Here is an 18,409-nt window from a genome sequence, read left to right as displayed (position 1 = left end):
GGGCTGGGGAGGGGCGCTTCAGGTTCCAGGACGTGTTCTCCAACAGCCCAGGGGCTGCCCCTTCTGGAAGGGAAACTCAAGCAGGAAGCCGAAGCAGCCAAAGATAATCACGATACCTTGGCATCGAAGGCTCCTTGTTGGTAAACGCTAAGTGCCCTTCCATTTCATTGTTTATAACCGAGAGGCCAGTTCATTAATTTAGAATGAGAGAGAGCACCTCGAGGGGACTGGCTACCTGGGGCCTCGTGCAAAGAAGGTGTCAGCGAGGGGGCCAAGGCCTGGCATCGAGGGGGCCAAGGCCTGGCATCCAGGGGCCTGAGTCCGAGTCTGGGCCGCCTCCCCCACGAGGTGTGAGTGTGGGCAGGTGGCTCATCCTCTCTTTGCTCGGCTCTTGAGTCTGCGAAGCGGGATCTCCGCGAGCTCTCTCAAAGGACTGTGGGGAGGATTGAATCTAATCATGGGAGCAAACGTGAGCCATCCTGTCTAGCACAGAATAAGAACTCGACGCGTGTTGGCGACCATTTCATCCTTATAAACAAGAGGCACAGAAAGGTGGCCCTTTTGTCAGGGCCGTTCACGTGGGCAAAGGAGACACGTGGCAGGAACCACACCCCCCCTCACCTGGCTAGAGACACACTTTGAGGGATGAGCGTAAAACATCTAAAATCAGTAGAGGAGCTGAGACTCGGCCCCTCGTGCGTTCTTCGGTTCAGACGTGTTACTGGACACGCGTCGGCGGGAGGCGCCGGGCCAGGCAGGTGTCCCAGGCTCTCGGGAGGCGGACGCTTGCGGGAACTGCTGACGGGCGTGAGAGCGGGGCGTGGGGGCTGGTGTGGACTTACCGGGGAGGACGGCAACGCGGCTTCCCCACAGGGAGACCAGCAGGTCCGGGGCTCAGGGCCAAAGCCTCCCTGAGAAGGCTGGGAGCCCGGTGCGAGAGGGTGAGGGGCCGGAGACAGGCCGGGAGGGGAGCGCGGGAGGCCTTGGCTCTGCGCGAGAGGCTGGTCTTGAGCAGGAGAGAAACACCGTCAGACCCCCGACCTCAGCTAAGCACCGCTCAGTAGGGACCCACCTCCCAGGGCAAGAGATCAGAACAAAACGGTAAGAGCTGCTCAGCACGGAATCTGTGACGTCCTGCAGGGAGAGCAGCTGCCGCGGGGGAGGAGAAGTGTCACCTCCCACCCGCCCGCGTTCTTGGCTGGGGCACCTGTCACACACGGCCGATTAGCAAGAGGAAGCGCACGAATGCGTTTACGACAGAGGGTTTTATGTGCGTGGGAGCCTCCCCAGGAAACGGGGACCCGAAGGAACAGCTAACCCGGGTGTCCTCGCACAGGTCTGGTGAAGGGTGGAGAGCCCTGGACCAGTGAGACGGGGACAGGGACGGATGAGCTGAGGGTCGTCAACTGGAGGAAACCCAGCGAGGCCTGTCCCACTAGATTCCTCTCGGGTCCCTTGTCTTCAGGGACAGGGTGCTCCTTTCCCCTGGGAATACGGAGGCCCCTCTCCCATGAGGACCTGCTTCCAGGGAAGGTCAGAGAACCTTCCTGCTGTTTCTCAAATTCTTCCCGCCCAGACCATGCCAAGGTGCCAAGTTCTGGGGCTGCGTGTCCTGAACCCCAGCAGCGCATTAGGCATCACGGGCAGACACGTGTAAGAGCTTCCCGGCTCCATGGCGGCGCACGCGTTAACGCAGGAAAGACGAGTGTCCCGTTTCTCAGAATCTTGAACCACCTTCTTCTTGGTCCCTCCCCATCAAGAGGAAGAGAGATTTCTCTCCTTTGGGGAGTCGCCACATCAGCCTCCGGCATGTTCCTCGAGCTCGACCCCAGGGCGCCGGAGTGAGAGGGGTGGCCTTTCTCTCTTGGAACACGGTTCCCTTGTTTTCCTAAAGGCATCGAGCACTCGCGTCAGGCCGTAATTGAGCTCGGCGGTGGCACGGTGGCCCGGTGGCGTGCTTGCTTATTTGTGATTCGTGCCCGGCTCCTGCCGGGCGGCCTTGCGGAGCTCGCGGGGAGCGGATGCCGGGCGGGCCGGGCTTGCGCAGCGAGACTCTTCTCCCGCGGCAGGGAGGCCGGCGAGTGAGCGGATCTCCCCCGGACGCGGGACGGCTGCTCGTCCGCTGGACGCTGTTTCAGCTCTGCCCCCAGCACAGGTTCAGACGTGGGCAGAACTCGACTTTTGTGTTTTTTCAGACACCCTTGGAGTTTCCTGACTGTGAAAGGGAATCCCTCTTCTTCGGTTGAAGACCACATCGAATACCACGGTAATAACAGCCGGCAAGAGCCTGCTTCCCTCTGGCCCGAGGCGCGGGGTCCCCCGGGTGGGCCCCTCCCCTCAGAGCGCAGCTCCCATCCCCCAGCTCGAGTGGCGGCTGCTTCACTGGCCTGTCACACGACAGTGGCAAAGGTCTGTACTGGTCGAAGGCCATCACTCGCAACAGTATTCACATGTTCAACGAAGTCTTCGTTGACTTAATCCAAAACATAGAGGTGGCATAGAAAAGATAAGAACATGGCCGGGCGCGGTGGCTCATGCCTGTGATCCCAGCACTCTGGGAGGCCGAGGCGGGAGGATCGCTTGAGCTCAGGAGTTGGAGACCAGCCTGAGCAAGAGCGAGACCCCGTCTCCACCAAAAATAGAAAAATTAGCTGGGTGTGGCGTGCACCTGTAGTCCCAGCTAGTTGGGAGGCTGAGGCAGGAGGACTGCTTGAGCCCGGGAGTTGGAGGTTGCTGTGAGCTAGATTGATGCCACTGAGCTCTACCCAGGGTGACAGAGTGAGACCCTGTCAAAAGAAAGAGAGAGAGAGAGAGTGAGAGAGAGGAGAGGGAGGAAGGAAAGAAGGAGAGAAAAGAACTGGGACAGAGTCAGCAGGGGTGGTATTTCGAGCTACAGCGACTCGTTAGATGGGCCTTCACTGCACAAGTGGCCTCCCCGGCGCAGCAAGGGTTGCGGGAGGCGCTGCTGGTTCTGATCCCGGGGACAAATTCAGATCGTGGGAAAGGACGGGCTCCAAAACCGGCTTTGTTGCAATGCCACGACTAAACTTTCCAAGTGGAAATTTAAAAACTGGACAATAATCTGTTGCTTCCCAAGTGAAAGAATGGCCTGATATTTTTCTTTAACTTAAATTTGTTTTTTAAAAAGAAACGGCTCAAGATCCATGTGTGCAGGGGGGTCGCCCTGCCTTGGAATCACGACCTTTGTGTCTGTGGGTCTGTCTGGTTGCTGAAGCGTCTGGTCTCTCCGACAGGACACCGAGGCTCCGCCGCCGCCCGGGTGTCCAAACTGTTCCAGACAGAGCACGGCGAGCATTTCAACGTCTCTTCGTCCAGCGAGTGGGTTCAAGGTGAGGAGTGTGGGGCGACTTAGCAACACCCAGCTGTGGGATAAAAGGCAGGAATCAGTCTTTGCAGAACAAGGATTTTCCTCTTGCTCCAAGAGAGCCACTTACCTGTTGCAGAATGAACTAAAACTTGGCAACCGCGAGCTGTCTTTAATCAGTCCAGCCGCGTTAACCAGTGGCCCTGGCTAAGGTTGGAATTTCACCTCACTGGGAGTCGTGGCCTTCAGTTTGGTTCGCAGAATATCTCTCATGCGCCAGGCAGCGCAGGCGGGAACAGGGCCTGACCGTCCACCAGCCCCACCGCGGGGCTGCAGAGCCGCAGTGCTGGAGACGGTCCTCAGATAACAGGTTTACGGAGGGATTTTGTTTCTCTCCTTTTCATTTCTTTGCTTTTGCAATAACAAAGAGTACATACTGCTTGTATAAAACAAGAAACTCAGTAAGAGGTGTTTTAATTAAAAGATGGGAGGTAGGAGAACAGGCAGACTGTTCAGGGCCACCCCTGCCTCAGCCGGGTGCAGGTACAGGCGGGTGATATTCATCCCTGTCGTGCTTGGGGACGACACTGGCCGTGACCGTCCAGTGTGACTTGCCGTCACGGACGACCTCCTGTCTGACCCTGCTCTTTGCTTCTCGCCTAGACGTGGAGTGGACGGAGTGGTTCGACCACGACAAGGTGCCCCAGGCTAAAGGCGGGGAGAAAATTTCAGACCTCTGGGCGGCTCACCCCGGAAAGATCTGCAATCGTCCCATTGACATTCAGGTACCAAACTCCCCTCGGACAGGCAGAGGGCTTCGCTCTGAAGGAGACTCTGTATCCCTGTGTCTTGTCACGGGGCGGCGCGATTCCCCGGCCCTCCCGTGAGATGGGCAAGCCCGAGGGTCAGTCATGGTAGAGACTGAAGTGGAGGCTTATTTTCTGCCCAAAGCGGGGACTCAGATTCTTTCCTGGGTCCAGCTCCTGCGTCCCTTCTCTGCCTCCCGCGCCTGCGTCTCTCCAGCCATGGCAGAGCGCCGGACGCAGGGCTGCGCGGGGCCCGCACAGCCTGGCTCCCCAGCTGGTTTCCTCAGGGCCCAGTGTGCACAGGGTGCAGCTAGGATCTGGGGTGCAGGCCGGGCCGGCCCAGACACGGAGCACGCCCGCGGCCTGTGCTCCGCTGAGCCCCGTCTGAGCCACATTCTCAGACTGGACGGCGTGCGCTCGGGGCTTCCCTCGCAGTTGATTGTATCTGAAGGCGCCTCGACTTTCTCGTTGGCTTCGCCAGGGAGGTGCTGAGTAAGGACACAGGCCTCCCAGCGCCCAGCTCGGCTGGTGGGATGCTGGGCTCCGGGCGCAGAGGAGGGAGGGGACGCAGGCAAAGTAACGGGGCTGATTTCCGCACGCCCAGGCTTGTTCTTAAACAAGGCTTGAGACGCTTAAATGCTTGATATAGAGTTTGAAGTCATTCGAGAAAGGCCATCACTGCCCGCTTTATCCCCTTTCAGCCAATAAAAACAGTGACCAGATTCGTACAGCGCTTTCTCCCAGACGGTGGACGCTTGGGTCCCAGGTCATCTGACTGTGCCTCCTCCCCACGGCCCTCTCTGGGCCAGAACATCCACCCTCCCCGGTGCACTGTGGGAGCCGCCTGTCCAAGGGCAAACTCTGTTCTGCACTTGGCGAAGGTCGAGGAAACCTTTCTCGTCACTGGGCCTGGCCGCTTCCCTCCCCAGGGCTCCATTGTTATTGGGAAGGATTTACCCAGATTAAGTTGCAAGATGCAGACTCTCCTTGGGTCCAGCAGACTCGAAAAGCACTGACCCCCCCACAAAGCACATCCTTCCCAGATTTAATTTTAATTTTCTCTTGCAACCCTGAACGTTCCAGCTTTAATTCTGAAATCGCCGTGGTCTTATCCCTGTCGTTCACTTGACCACAGGAAGCAAAGTTCTTTACCAACCTCCCCTCTCCAAATACCTCTGGAAATCCTCGAGAAATGCTTACAGGGTTTTCAAATCCCACTGGTGTCTGCGCTGCCAGCGTCTGCTGCAGACCACTGTTGATCGGAAGACCACCTCCCCGTGCCGGGAGGACGGCGGCCTTAGCCATTCCCCACTCTTGCATTTATTAATACTTTGCTCCCAGCACGGACAGGCCCTGCCGTGACTGTCCCAAAACATTGTTAAGCCCAGACTGAGAACTCTGCAAGCCAAGACCTGACCCCAGACTTGATCGATAGCCACAGCCTGCTGCCATGTTGCAGGGCCAGGCTTCCTTCCAACAAAAGAAGTACCCTTGGTAGTGAATTCCCTGAGTTCCAATTCTCAACTATTTGAGGTCCAGAGAAGAATAAAGGACCCAAGGACAGTGCAATGCCCTTATCCTGACGCTTAGGCCAGACTCCCCACGGTGAAAGTGTCCTTTGGAATGTTTGCTGGGCACTGAAGCCCCTCATTAGCTCAAAGCTCCCGACTCCAGAACAGGACGTTGGCTTTTTCTTGGCAAAACCAAGGCCCGCCGAGGGAGTCATCTAGGAGGTTGAGGGTCACGTGCCCCGGCGGCGAATCCAGACCTGGTCTCTAGAGAAAAGGAGCAGGCGCCGCCACCTGAGTGCCAGGCTTGCCCCCGGGCCCCGGTTGGCAGCCCCCAGACCCTGCTGGAGCATCTCTTTGTGTTCAGGAGGGTGGCGGTGCTGGTGCCGACATGCTCCGGTTGTTTCCACGGCCAGGACAGCAAAACGGCCTTGTGCCTGCTCACGAGAGGGGAGAGAAGCAGGATCCAGCCTTTTCGGAAGGTGCCCAACACACAGGCCAGGAGCGGAATGCCCGGTTAACCCGGGGAGAGAATGAAGCAAGCAGGACGTCCCGCCTGCCCACCTGTGCCACTGTGGGAAGTCACAGTTTGCCGCGGCACCTGGCGCCAGGGCCTCCCACCTCCCGTGTGCTCCTCTGTGGCCGCGCCGGCCCCGGGGCCTGGATGCGTGCCCTGCACAGGGTGGGTCCCAGGACCCCTGCCCTGCGCTGCCGGAGGGGTGTCAAGGACGTCTGTGACGGGGACAGGATTGCAGGAGGCCGGCTGGGAAGAAAGAGGGAGTAGTGACATTGGCCCAGTCGAGCTCCAGGAAACTTTTTCCAAGATCTCATGTTTTATGATTCTTCAGAAAACAAGAACGAAAAAACGAAAAGCCGAAAAGATCTGAGTCTGCCCGAGAGATCAGAGCTGCCCCTGGGGCGCTCTGGTGGGTCAGCCGGCAGGTGCCAGGGGCGAGGCTGAGGCAGCACCCCGCCAGGCGCCGACCCTGCACGGCCCGAGCAGTGAGTGCCACCGCGCTTCCGTGCCCCTGGATACCACCTGTCGGGTCGTTGACCTTAGTGCCTCAGTTTCCCCACATGCAAAAATGGGGAAAATAACTGCTCCCTCATGGGGTTGTTTTATGGATTTAATACAACAATACATGAAGCCCCCAAACCAAAGTGAGAGCTCATAAATCTTGTTATTTAAAATTATTTTATCATTAGTTATAGTATCATTCATTATTTTATTATTGTTATCGTGAATAATGATAAAATTATGTACTTAAAGTGAGACCGTTTCACCGGATGGCGGTGGACCCCTTTTTACTCTTCTTACCCAAAACTGAAGTCATGGTTCAGGTTAGAAAAAGGAAAAAGCAGCAGAACTGAGATGTTCCCTCGCATTCCTTGTCGGACATTGTACCTGGAAAAGTGTCCAGCCGCGTCCAATGGCGTTTCCCTGCTCAGCTCTCGGCATGCGGCGCCTCCTACTGAGGACCATTCTGTCGGCTTCGGGGGAAACATCAGGAGGCCAGAAGCTCTGGGCTCGACATTCAGGTGACCTTGAGCTTACACCTGAGCCTCTCTGGGCGTCAGCGTCAGCTTTGTCCGAGAGCGGGTCTGCGGCCATCTCTCTGCCGCCGAGACGACCCAGACGGCGGGCGTGAGTGCGCGGCCTGCAGGAGAGGACAGGATTTCCACCGCAGCTGAATGTCTGCGCGGCCCCCCTTTCAAGCCAAAGATGACGGTTCTGGCTGGTGTGGTGGCTCCCGCCTGTAATCCTAGCACTCTGGGAGACCGAGGCGAGCAGATTGTTTGAGCTCAGGAGTTCGAGACCAGCCTGAGCAAGAGTGAGACCCCGTCTCTACTATAAATAGAAAGAAATTAATTGGACAGCTAAAAATATATATAGAAAAAATTAGCCGGGCATGGTGGCGCATGCCTGTAGTCCCAGCTACTTGGGAGGCTGAGGCAGGAGGATTGCTTGAGCCCAGGAGTTTGAGGTTGCTGTGAGCTAGGCCGACGCCATGGCACTCTAGCCCGGGCAAAAGCGTGAGACTCTGTCTCAAAAAAAAAAGAAAAACAAAAACAAAGATAATGGTTCTGCCGGGTTCAAAACAGTGTTTCCTAAAAAGGCTCCTCTTTTTTTTTTGATTGGCTGTACTTTCCTTCCTTATTACCCGGCCCTGGTCCCTTTGGTCTCTGTGCCAAAGACGACAGCAGCTGCAGCCCTCGGCCTAAATTGCATGTCTCTGAACAACAGTCGCAGTCCGAGTGCGGACACGCCCTGGCTCTGGGATGAGCCCCAGCTGGCAGGGACCGTGCCCTGCTGGGAACCCGCTCTAAACTCTCCGACTGCCTCATAGCTGCCTCCAGTCAGCCCTCACCGACTGACCCCCCCGCCCTGCCCCCATGCCGGGCTCCCGGCTAGAAGCTGGGGACGGGGGCAAAAGCCTGCTCCTTGCCCTCCCGGAGCCCACAGTGCCAGGGGAGGAGGAAGACATCTGAGCAGAGGACGTCAGGCTCGGAGCACCTCAGGGCAGGAGTGGGAGGATACGTTGGTTCCAGGTTTGGCTCTGCCACTGACTGGCTCCGTGACCCTGGGCAAGTGACTCGACCTCGCTGAGGGTCTGTTTCCTTATCTGTAAAACTAGCAACGACATCCTAGATTTGCTGTGAAGTTGGAATGAAATAATCTGCATAAACGGTTAGCTCCATAACTCCAAAAGCAGTGCTCAAACTTTTCTGTCCATTAAATCCAGCTGTGCAGGCTGCAGCCCAGATACTGTCAAATCTGAGACTCCGAGGATGAAGTCTGGGCATGAGTATTGTTTAAAAACTCTGGCCGGGCGCAGCGGCTCGCGCCTGCAATCCTCGCACTCTGGGAGGCCGAGGTGGGAGGATCACTTGAGGTCAGGATTTTGAGACCAGCTTGAGCAAGAGCGAGACCCCGTCTCTACTAAAAATAGGACAATTAGCCGGGCATGGTGGCGCATGCCTATAGTCCCAGCTACTAGGGAGGCCGAGGCAGGAAGATCGCTTGAGCCCAGGAGTTTGAGGTTGCTGTGAGCTAGGCTGACGCCACGGCACTCTAGCCTGGGTGACAGAGTGAGACTCTGTGTCAAAAATAAATAAATAAATGTAAACTCCCCACGCGATGTGCAGCCATGTCCGGGCGCCAGGGGACTGAACGCAGCGAGCCCTCAGGGAATGGCAGCCGCCGCTCCTGGGGCTGGCTGTGGCGGTGCAGGGGGTGACAGCACATGCTTGCTGCGGGTGCCCCGTGGAGTGTTCGCCAGCCGTAGCAGTAAATCACCGGCCTGGATACCGAGTGCCGCAGGATCCAGGCAGGGCGTTTGCCCGTTCCGAGACTTCGCGCTGCCTTTCTTAGAACTGACGGGGCAATCAGTGGATGACAATCCGAGGCCATGGCAGATAGTTTTGCAGCAGGGACGATTTTAGACTTGCGAGTGTGTGTCTGGAACATTAATCATCGCCTTCCTTCTTTGTGGAAAAAAAAAAAAATGACTTGCTCTGTAATTTCCATGTCATTCCCAGGCCACCACCGTGGATGGAATCAGCCTCAGCGCCGAGGTTGTCTACAAGAAAGGCCAGGATTACAGGTTCGCGTGCTACGACCGCGGCCGAGCCTGCCAGAGCTACCGCGTGCGCTTCCTCTGCGGGAAGCCCGGTGAGCAGCCCCTCGCGGGGGACAGAAACGCAGCCGTGGCTCCGCTCCCGGCGTCTCAGTGACGCAGCGCTCCTCGTGCAGGGCACTTGTGACCCGGGAGTGGCGGAAGGGTCCTCTGAGTTGGCAGGAGACAGCGGAGCCCCACCCCGCCCAGGGGCGTTTCGGGAAGGGGAGGGGCCCGCAGGGACTCGCAGCTCTTTGCCACTCTGGCTGCTGTCGTGTTGAAGCCGGTTGCCGAGGTGCTCGTTAGAAGGGATGGGAAATGGCGGGTCTGCGCTCGGAGGCCCTCGGCCACCTCCAGAAGGCCGTCATTAGGGATGGGAATAGGTGGGGGGAGAGGTTTACGGCCACCGTAAATAACAGTTGAGAAAAACCGTATTTGTTTTATATCTTGGCGGAGTGGGCGCGGTGAGAAGCCGCGTTTAACCGCAGCTGAGAAGTAGTGGAAAATTCCCTGCACAGAGCTAATGAATGGCTCTTTTCTGGTGGGGTTTTTGTTGACTTCAAAAACCTGGACCAAGACCGGGAGGGCATGAGCCAGCGATTCGGGTTTTGGATAGGCAAACCTGCGATTACTTATTTCGGGAGGGGAGGGAGGAGCCGACGGCCGACAGCTTGCCAGGGGCAGAGGCTGCATCTCGGCCTTCCTGCTTCGTCACAGTGAGGCCCAAGCTCACGGTCACCATCGACACCAACGTGAACAGCACCGTCCTGACTCTGGAGGACAATGTGCAGTCGTGGAAGCCCGGAGACACCCTGGTCGTGGCCAGCACCGATTTCTCCATGTACCAGGCAGAAGAGTTCCAGGTGCTTCCCTGCAGAGCCTGTGCCTCCAACCAGGTCAAAGTGGCAGGTAGGACTTCCACGAACCCCTCCCTGGGCTGGATGAATCCGAACATTGTTAGGGTTAAAGTAAGCTAAAATCACAACAAAGCCGTATCAGTCAGCTATGGCCCTGCTAATGCTGCATGACAAAAGAACCCTAAAATTTCATGGCAAGAATTTATTGGTTACTTGTGCATCTGCAGCTTGTCTGGGGTTCAGGTTCTCTAGCGTGATCCCAGCTCCGAGTGAGAGTTGGGCTCAGGTCAGCTCCATAGGCCTCCTCCTTCCCAGGACGTGTTCTTCTCGTGAGGAAGGTTGAAAGCTCCTAGCAGGGTGAGCGGGACCACGGACTCTCAAGTCCTAGGCTGAGAACTGGCAGCGCTCGCACCCACTGTCCACTGGCGAAAGCAGATCACATGCTGAAGCTCCACACAGATGGGACGGCGAAGCTTGTTTCTCCCACCAAGATTGGGGCGGGGAGTGAATGTTTGTTAGGCAGTCGTTCAATCTGCCACAAAACTTTAAATCTCTCTCTAGCTTTTGGGTTTTCCTTCCTTCTCCTAAATCTTGACTTAGAAGCCTTGTAATTTATGTTATGTGAGGTTACTGGAACCACAGATTGTTAGAGGTAAAAAGAGACCTCAAGTATAACCCTGGGTAACTATTCTTAGCAGGGGGAGCTATGTGTCAAGTAGGGTTCTTCGGTTGTGAGCAACAGAACCCAACTCAACTATCCTAAGCAAAAAAGGCATTTACTGGGCGTCTCTTCAGCTTCGAGGGCGAAAGTCGAAGCTGCTCAAGCAGGCTGCAAAGGACAAGAACAGCTTCAGGGATCCCAGTAGCAGGAATGAACGGGCAGCACCCTTAGGGTGTTGCTGTCTTTAAGCACCGCGCTCAGGCCCCGGGACGCGGTGCTCAGAAGTCGCCTCCCAGGGAGAGAGCGTCTGAGAGGTGAGCAGCCTGTGTGCTCACCCTGTGGCCAGGAAAGGCGAGGACCCGCGCTGACAGTTCTCCTACGGCTGCAGTAGGTGGAGAAAGGCTCATTCCCCCCCCCAAAATTAGGACGTATGACCAGGAGAGAAGGGGAATCGATCATCTCAGTCCTCTCAGTCGCGGCGCCGTGAGGGGCGGCTCTGAACACGGTTCGTGCAGAGAGGCTCTGGGCGTGGCTGTCTGCAGCCGGACGCCTAACGCGATGGGAACGTGCCATCTCAGGTCACGTTCCTGACGACATTTAGAAGAAGGCATTCTGGTTTTTTGGTAGAGGCGGAATAGCGTAAATGAAAAGCGTGAAGGGCCCAGGCTCTGGGACCAGGGATCTGGGATCCAAATGACAAGAACCGCAGTTACCGGCTGTATGACCTTAGACAACTACTTAACCTCTTTCTGCCTCAGTTTCCTCATCTGTAGAATGGTGATAATGATCATAACACTTCATGGGGTTGTTGTGAAGGTTAAAGGAATTTATAGGTGTGAGGTACTTAAAATAGCACCCAGCACATGGTGAGTGCTCCATAAATGTTAGTCGCAGCTATTATTCATACTGGGGCAATAATTTCGTAACTAAACTTGGGAGGGGAAGGAAGGGTGCAGCTGCAGGTCATGGTCGCACTGTGTGTTTCTTACGGGCGATCAGCTCTGCCCTTTGGGACGTGCGGGAAGAGGGTGGCGCGGAGGGCGGGAAGCAGGTCGGTATTCGAAGCCCCGGGTGGGGCAGAGCCCTTCCATTTCCCGGGCCTCCTGCCCCCTCACCCGGGGTGCTCCTGGCCCTTCTGGATTATTTGGGACAGATCTGGCCTGGCCTGGCCACGCCTGCCTTTCCCTGGCTGGGCTTCGAGAAGGAAGGGAGGGTGGAGGCCGGGTGGGAGCATCCGCAGGCAGGATGGGGCACGGGGCAGGGGTCGGGCACCAGCTTCCCTCCATAGCCGGCGGGGAGTGGCCCGCGAATGCTGGGACAGGACAGATAAACTGGCTGCCGTGGTGACAGTGACGCTGAGGTTTTGTGCAGGTCCTGGCGGGAGCCCTGGCGGGGAGGAGGCTGAGGGATGGAAGCCTTCCTGCCTCCGTCACTCCTGACCCATCTGGCCGGGCACGACCTTTGGCATCAGATAAGTTAGGAAATGATAGTATATCACACTAAGTAAACTCTTTGTGAAATTACTTTTTTAAGCTGAGACTTGTTAAAGAAGGATTCTGTGGCAGGCTGAATAGTGGCTCACAGATACGTCCACATCCTAATCCTCAGTTCCCACAAATGTAACCTTACCTGGCCAAAGGGACATCGCAGATGTGACAAATCAAGGCTGCGGAGGTGGGAGATTACCCTGGTTTATCTCGGTGGGCCAAGTGTGACCTTAGGGTCCTTGTAAGAGAGCAGTAGGAAGGTCAGGGTCGGAAGAGAAGGTGATGCGATGGCAGGAGCCGAGACTGCAGTGGTGTGCGTTGCGGAGGGAGGAAGGGGTCGTGGGCAGGCAGGCAGCCACTGGACCCGAAAGAGCAAGGAGCAGATCTCCTCTGGGGCCTCCGCGAGGAACCAGCCCTGCTCACACCGTGGTTTTAGCCTTGACCTCTAGGACTGTAAGAGAATGAATTTGCGTTGTTTCCAAGCCACTAAGGTTGTGGTGACTTGTTACTGCAGCGATAGCAGACCCATGCCCAGCCCAAAGGAGGTACTGTGTCGGATTTGCCACCCACCAATTTCACATCTTGAATACGATGCTTCAAAGAAACCACGGCCTCCCTGAGTCTGCAGAATTCCAAAGCAGCAAACACCCTGGAAACACCGCAGGCTTGCAGGGTGTGAGGGGCAGGCAGGGGTCGGGCCTCCCTGTGGTTCAGAGAGCGGGGCAAGGTCACCAGGCTGGGTGGTTGCTCAGGGCTCATTATAACCGCGGCCTTCACATGTGGACACCGACGGTATCTGGGGCTGAGGCAAGGGCCCGGTGGAGGAAGTCAAGGTCACGGTGAAAGGCGAGTGGCGTGGGCGGTGTGGTCCAGGCTGCGGGTCCGCGTGGGAGATTGCAGCTCCCTGTAATTGCATCCTCAAATGGCAGAGACAGTGTCTGCAGCCAGGTCAGCAGTCTCCGCAACGAGCCAAATTTAGAGCCCGGCTGAGATCTCTTTACTGTGGAAAAGAATTCGGGGCTGTAAATCAAAGACAGTTCTGCAGTTTGAACTCCTGTCGCCCTGCACCTTCCTTAAGATGCGTTTTCTGCGCAGATGGAGGGGGAGGGGACTGTGTTTGGCAGGAGACTGAGCACCGTGGGGAGGGAGATGGGGGCAGAGCGGAGGGTCGGTGGAGGGGTAGGTGCCGCCACGGTTCAGGGACTCTGGCCACAGCGGGGAAGAGACTGGCAAGAGCTGGGAGGGGGAACACAGTCGGGGAAAAGGTCTTTGTGTGTTAGTTTTTTAAGGATGGGGAGGCCCAGGGAAGTCTGAAAACAGAGAGTTAGGAGCCCAAGTGCACGAGGAAATGAAGCCACGGGGGAAGGTGAGCTCTTGGGGTCCAGCACCTTGAGAACATGGGGGTTCTGGGGAGTCGGAGCACAGGAGGAGCATTCTCTCCCCCGAGGCCAGAGGGAGGGGGCGAGGTGGCGGGGAGGTCTGTACAGAGTGGGGTGCAGCCTCTCGTCCACGGCCCCGCACGGCACCACCGAGGCACAGAGCCGGCCACAGTGGGGGACACGGAAGCTCCGATCTGGCTCTTTCTGGGGCACCGGGCGGCAGGTCCACCTCTCCGCGAGGCTCAGGGAAGCAGGTGGGACCTGGCCGCTGTGACAGGACGCGACACGGGGGCTGCTTTATCTTCGGGAGAATCCCAGCGGGGCGGCACTCTAGGGCACCAGGGTTCTCGCTCCCGCTGCGTCTCAGGGCTGGTCCTCGTCTGCGTGGCGAGGCTGGCCCTCCGTCCCATCCCGGTGCCGTGCCCCACGGCAAGCGGGCTGGGAAGTGCCGCCCCCTTGGGCCGCCGCGTGTCCAGCCGCGAGGCGGGAGGGCCTCCTACTGAAAAGCAGAACAGGGAGCACTTGTGCGGGCAGCCGGCCTTTTCCGCCAAGACTCACACACGCAAGCTGTGAATCGACTCTACCTCCAGGCACACGCCGTCCCCTTACTGGGCGTCACGCTTCTCTATGGCAGGGCGGGGGTCGCGGGCAGGGCTGGGCGATGAGCAAGCGGCCACCTGGGAGCACCCGGCAGGGCCAAGCACGGTGGGCACAGGGTACCTGCTCTTTCCTACCGCCCCCTTTCTGCCCCAGGGAAGCCGCTGTACCTGCACATGGGGGAGGAGGTGGACGGCGTGGACATGCGTGCCGAGGTCGGGCTCCTGAGCCGGAACATCGTGGTGATGGGCGAGATGGAGGCCGGGTGCTACCCCTACAGCAAGCACCTCTGCAGCTTCTTTGACTTCGACACCTTTGGAGGCCACATCAAGGTGGGGCCCTGCCTGGTGGAGGCCTCAGCCCCCCGCTCCCGGGAGATTCCCAGGGGGCCAGCCTGTGGGTTGGTTTCCCTGGTCAGGCGGTTCCCTCGAGCCCCACGGGAGTGGCCGTGGGGTGTTGCGGAGGGAGTGTGTGGCCCCTCCACGCACTCGCGCCACCAGAGCATGGGCTCTCGAAGGTTCCTGAGTCAGCGTCCTGTCCCCCTGCACCAGGGGAAGGTCTCAGGTGGGGGCGATGGCACAGACTCTGGGTCCCCCCCAGCCCACTGTGACCTGGAGTCCCCAGTGCTCCCAGGGTGTGGTTTCCGCCAGCACCCCTAGGCTGTCCCAGATCGCTGGGACATAGCACTCTTCCTCCTATCCCTCCGTGGCTGGGGAGGCAGGAAAGGAGGGCGGAAGCGAGCCCCAGCCATCACGCAGCCCCCGAGCATCTCCGAGCCAAGCAGCCCGTTGCCTGGCAACGTCCTCTGCCGTTAGTAGCGCCTTCCTGTCTCCCCTCATGTGAGAAGGGTCAGGCGTCCTCACCCCTACCAGAGAGTGTCTTTGATCTACGGAGTCCCTGGGTGGGGACTGACGGAACACCTTGAGGACAACACCTTGCATTCACGGGAGGTGGGCACCAGCCGGGGGGATCAGGAAGCGTCTCACGGGCGCCTCCTGACGCTCGGCCCCTTCCCAGTTTGCACTGGGGTTCAGGGCGGCACACCTGGAGGGCGTGGAGCTGAAGCACATGGGGCAGCAGCTGCTGGGTCAGTACCCGATTCATTTCCACCTGGCCGGCGACGTGGACGGAAGGGGAGGCTACGACCCACCCACCTACGTCCGGGACCTCTCCATCCACCACACGTACTCGCGCTGCGTCACCGTCCACGGCTCCAACGGCCTGTTGGTAAGCACCCCGGGGGGTCTGGGGCCGGGCCGGGGATGGTTGGCATGGGAGGGGGTGTTGGACCTGGACACTCAGTCCAGGACCACTGGGGGTTGAACCATCCTTAGCTCAGATTTCAGGAAGACGTAGACCGAGAGAAGGTCACCACCAGGCAGGAAGAGGAGAGCAGGGGTGTGTCCTTACCAAAGGCCCACGCTGCAGAGATGGGACACTGATTGGTTTGTGGTTTGCCGTGGCTGCGGGGAGTCCAGTTTCTGCTGAGCCTCACTGGCGTGACGTGAGGTCTGGGGACCATTCAGTGGCCACCCAGCGTGACGGATCTGCCAGCTGCAGACGAGGGGGTCCTGCGAGGACTCTGGGCTGGGCACCTGCCAACCAATTCGAGGCAGTGGCAGCACCGGGCCCTTTTCTTCTGTCGACCCGAGGGTTCCTCCAGAGCAGGCACTGCTGGCAGAAGTACCCTCGTTAGCAAACTGGCGTACCTGTCCGAGGTGTGTCTTAATTTCCACAGATAATTTTTACGCTAAATCCATCCTTCTCCAAAGGAACTAAACTTACATCCTCTACAAACTTTAAAACAGGACATCACAAAATGGCACCCTGCAGGCCGAATCCAGCAACCAGATGTGTTGTGTTTGGCTTGCACAGTGTTTAGAGAAACATTTGATAATTTTTATGCTAAATTGATAATTTCACACTAAACTGAACTTTCTTTAAATGAACTACACTTATAGCCTCTATAAACTTTAAAACCGGATGTTGCAAAATGCCACCCTGCGAGCTGAGTCCCCCAACCAGATGTGTTGTGTTTGGCTTAAATGGTGTTTAGAGAAACATTTGAATTAGTTTCCATCATTTAAAAACGAAGAGATTCCACATAAAAATCCGGATCCCTGGCTTCTCTTGAGCAGCAGGGTGAGTTGGCAGCACTGGTCCCGCCTGCCTGCGTGGCCACAGTGGCTCGGAGCAGTCGCGGCTACCACGCAGAGCCGGTGTGTGATCTCCAGCGTGCCCTGGGCCCACCACAGCCGATGACGTTACCGTAAACCCCCCTGGCCGGTGCCACTCCTGTCACTGCCTGCCGGCCCCCAGGGGCATTGGGGTTTGTGGCCTCTAATCCAGGCAGAATGCACCCCCCAGGCAGCGCGTGGTGATGGGAGGAGGCGGAGGCTGTCAGCGTGCCACGCGAAGCCACTTGCGGTTCTATTCAATGCGTTCTTCTACCGGAAAGCAGTGCCTATTGTCTCTGCGTCTGAAATGCTCTGATTTAAAACCTCCCACTGACTGTGGAGGAGAGAGCATGCGCTTTGCAGCCCAGTCTAGGAGGGTTCGAGAGCTTGATCCCCAGGTTGTGAGCTGTGGGATCCTGGCAAGTTGCTTGACCTCTCTGAACCTCGGTTTCCTCCTCAGTCAAGTGGGACAATGGCAGCAGATACACAGGGCTGTCGTGAAGATCAGTGATATGCAAGTGTCCCGGGGAGACCACGGCCCCTGCCCACGGGCTTGCGTAGCAGAGCTGGCCACACGCCAGGGCCGGTTCTTCCCCGCAGGGGGCAGGAGGGCCTTCTGGAGCAGTTGTGGGAAGGCGTAGGGTGTTTCTGCAGCTCAAGGGGGACGCAAAGGAGGATGTTTTCTGGCTGAAGCTGAAGGACCACGGGTTGTATGATACGTACAGAGTCAGGGACACGGCGTGACACTGAGCCCAGGCTCTGCAGCCAGGCGCCGTGAGTCGCAGCCGGGGTTCTGCCACTTCCTAGCCATGTGCTCTCGGCGGTCCCTTCACCTCTCCTTGCTCCTGTGACGTGGGGAGGAGGGCACCGTGCATCCTACGCGGTCGTCTCCAGGTTTGAGCGAGCAGAGGACATGGCAAGTGTGGAGCCAGTGCCTGGGCCATGCAGCCCTGGGAGCAGGTGGCAGGTCGCCCGTTCCCGCCTGCGGTTTGCAGAACGGACGCAGCGAACGCGATCACAGCGCTGTCACTCCGGCCGGCGATTGCGGTCGGCGCACGTGGGGAGAAGTATGAGGTGGGACTGGTCAGGCAAGAAACGGTCCTGCCTGAGTCTGGGGGCTTTGCATGCTCCAGACATTTGTGCTTAGATTCACCTCCGTTTAACTTTACGCAGATGACGAGATGAGGTTACTGGAAGGCCGTCCTTACAGATCCCGGTTGGTGAGAGCGGAGGCCGTTGCGAGTCTCGGGGCAACCTCACACACACACACACACACACACACACCTGCAGTGTGGACACACACACACACACACACCCCTGCAGTGTGGACACACACACACACCACGCCTCTGCAGTGTGGACACACACACACACACCACGCCCCTGCAGTGTGGACACACACACACACACCACGCCCCTGCAGTGTGGACACACACACACACACACACACGCTCCTGCAGTGTGGACACACACACACACACACACCCCCCTGCAGTGTGGACACACACACACACCACGCCCCTGCAGTGTGGACACACACACACACACCACGCTCCTGCAGTGTGGACACACACACACACACACCCCTGCAGTGTGGACACACACACACACCACGCCCCTGCAGTGTGGACACACACACACACACACCACGCCCCTGCAGTGTGGACACACACACACACCACGCCCCTGCAGTGTGGACACACACACACACACACCACGCCCCTGCAGTGTGGACACACACACACACCACGCCCCTGCAGTGTGGACACACACACACCCCTGCAGTGTGGACCTGGGGCTGTGTTTTCCCGCCCGCTTGCTGCGCGGCCTCGTTTGCGCCGTGTAACCAGTGAGGTCTTCAGTCCCCCGCGTGCGGTGGAGAACGTGATGCCTACCCCTCAAAACATGCGTGAAGCGAAGGGTTTTAGGCGGTCTCTGCAGTAGCAAACCTTCCTAGAGCGGGGAGCGCCCTCTCGGCGCAGGAACGGGCTGGGC

General features: G+C 58.0%; 1 protein-coding gene across 1 annotated transcript in view; it reads left to right on the top strand.

Moving 5' to 3' along the window:
• Window positions 1-18,409, top strand: part of CEMIP (cell migration inducing protein, hyaluronan binding) — a 60,888-nt gene that overhangs the window by 9,655 nt on the left and 32,824 nt on the right. Inside the window, exons 6-12 of the mRNA XM_012659103.1 lie at window positions 2,196-2,266; window positions 3,255-3,350; window positions 3,989-4,110; window positions 9,180-9,312; window positions 9,974-10,165; window positions 14,394-14,569; window positions 15,255-15,464. Of these exons, the coding sequence (XP_012514557.1) occupies window positions 2,196-2,266; window positions 3,255-3,350; window positions 3,989-4,110; window positions 9,180-9,312; window positions 9,974-10,165; window positions 14,394-14,569; window positions 15,255-15,464 (1,000 nt within the window). The remainder of the gene's footprint in view (window positions 1-2,195; window positions 2,267-3,254; window positions 3,351-3,988; window positions 4,111-9,179; window positions 9,313-9,973; window positions 10,166-14,393; window positions 14,570-15,254; window positions 15,465-18,409) is intronic.

Source organism: Propithecus coquereli, unplaced genomic scaffold, assembly GCF_000956105.1.
Source record: "Propithecus coquereli isolate 6110/MARCELLA unplaced genomic scaffold, Pcoq_1.0 Scaffold599, whole genome shotgun sequence".
Taxonomy (NCBI): domain Eukaryota; kingdom Metazoa; phylum Chordata; class Mammalia; order Primates; family Indriidae; genus Propithecus; species Propithecus coquereli.
Note: the sequence above shows the minus strand (reverse complement) of the source record. Positions and strands in the feature narration are given on the sequence as shown.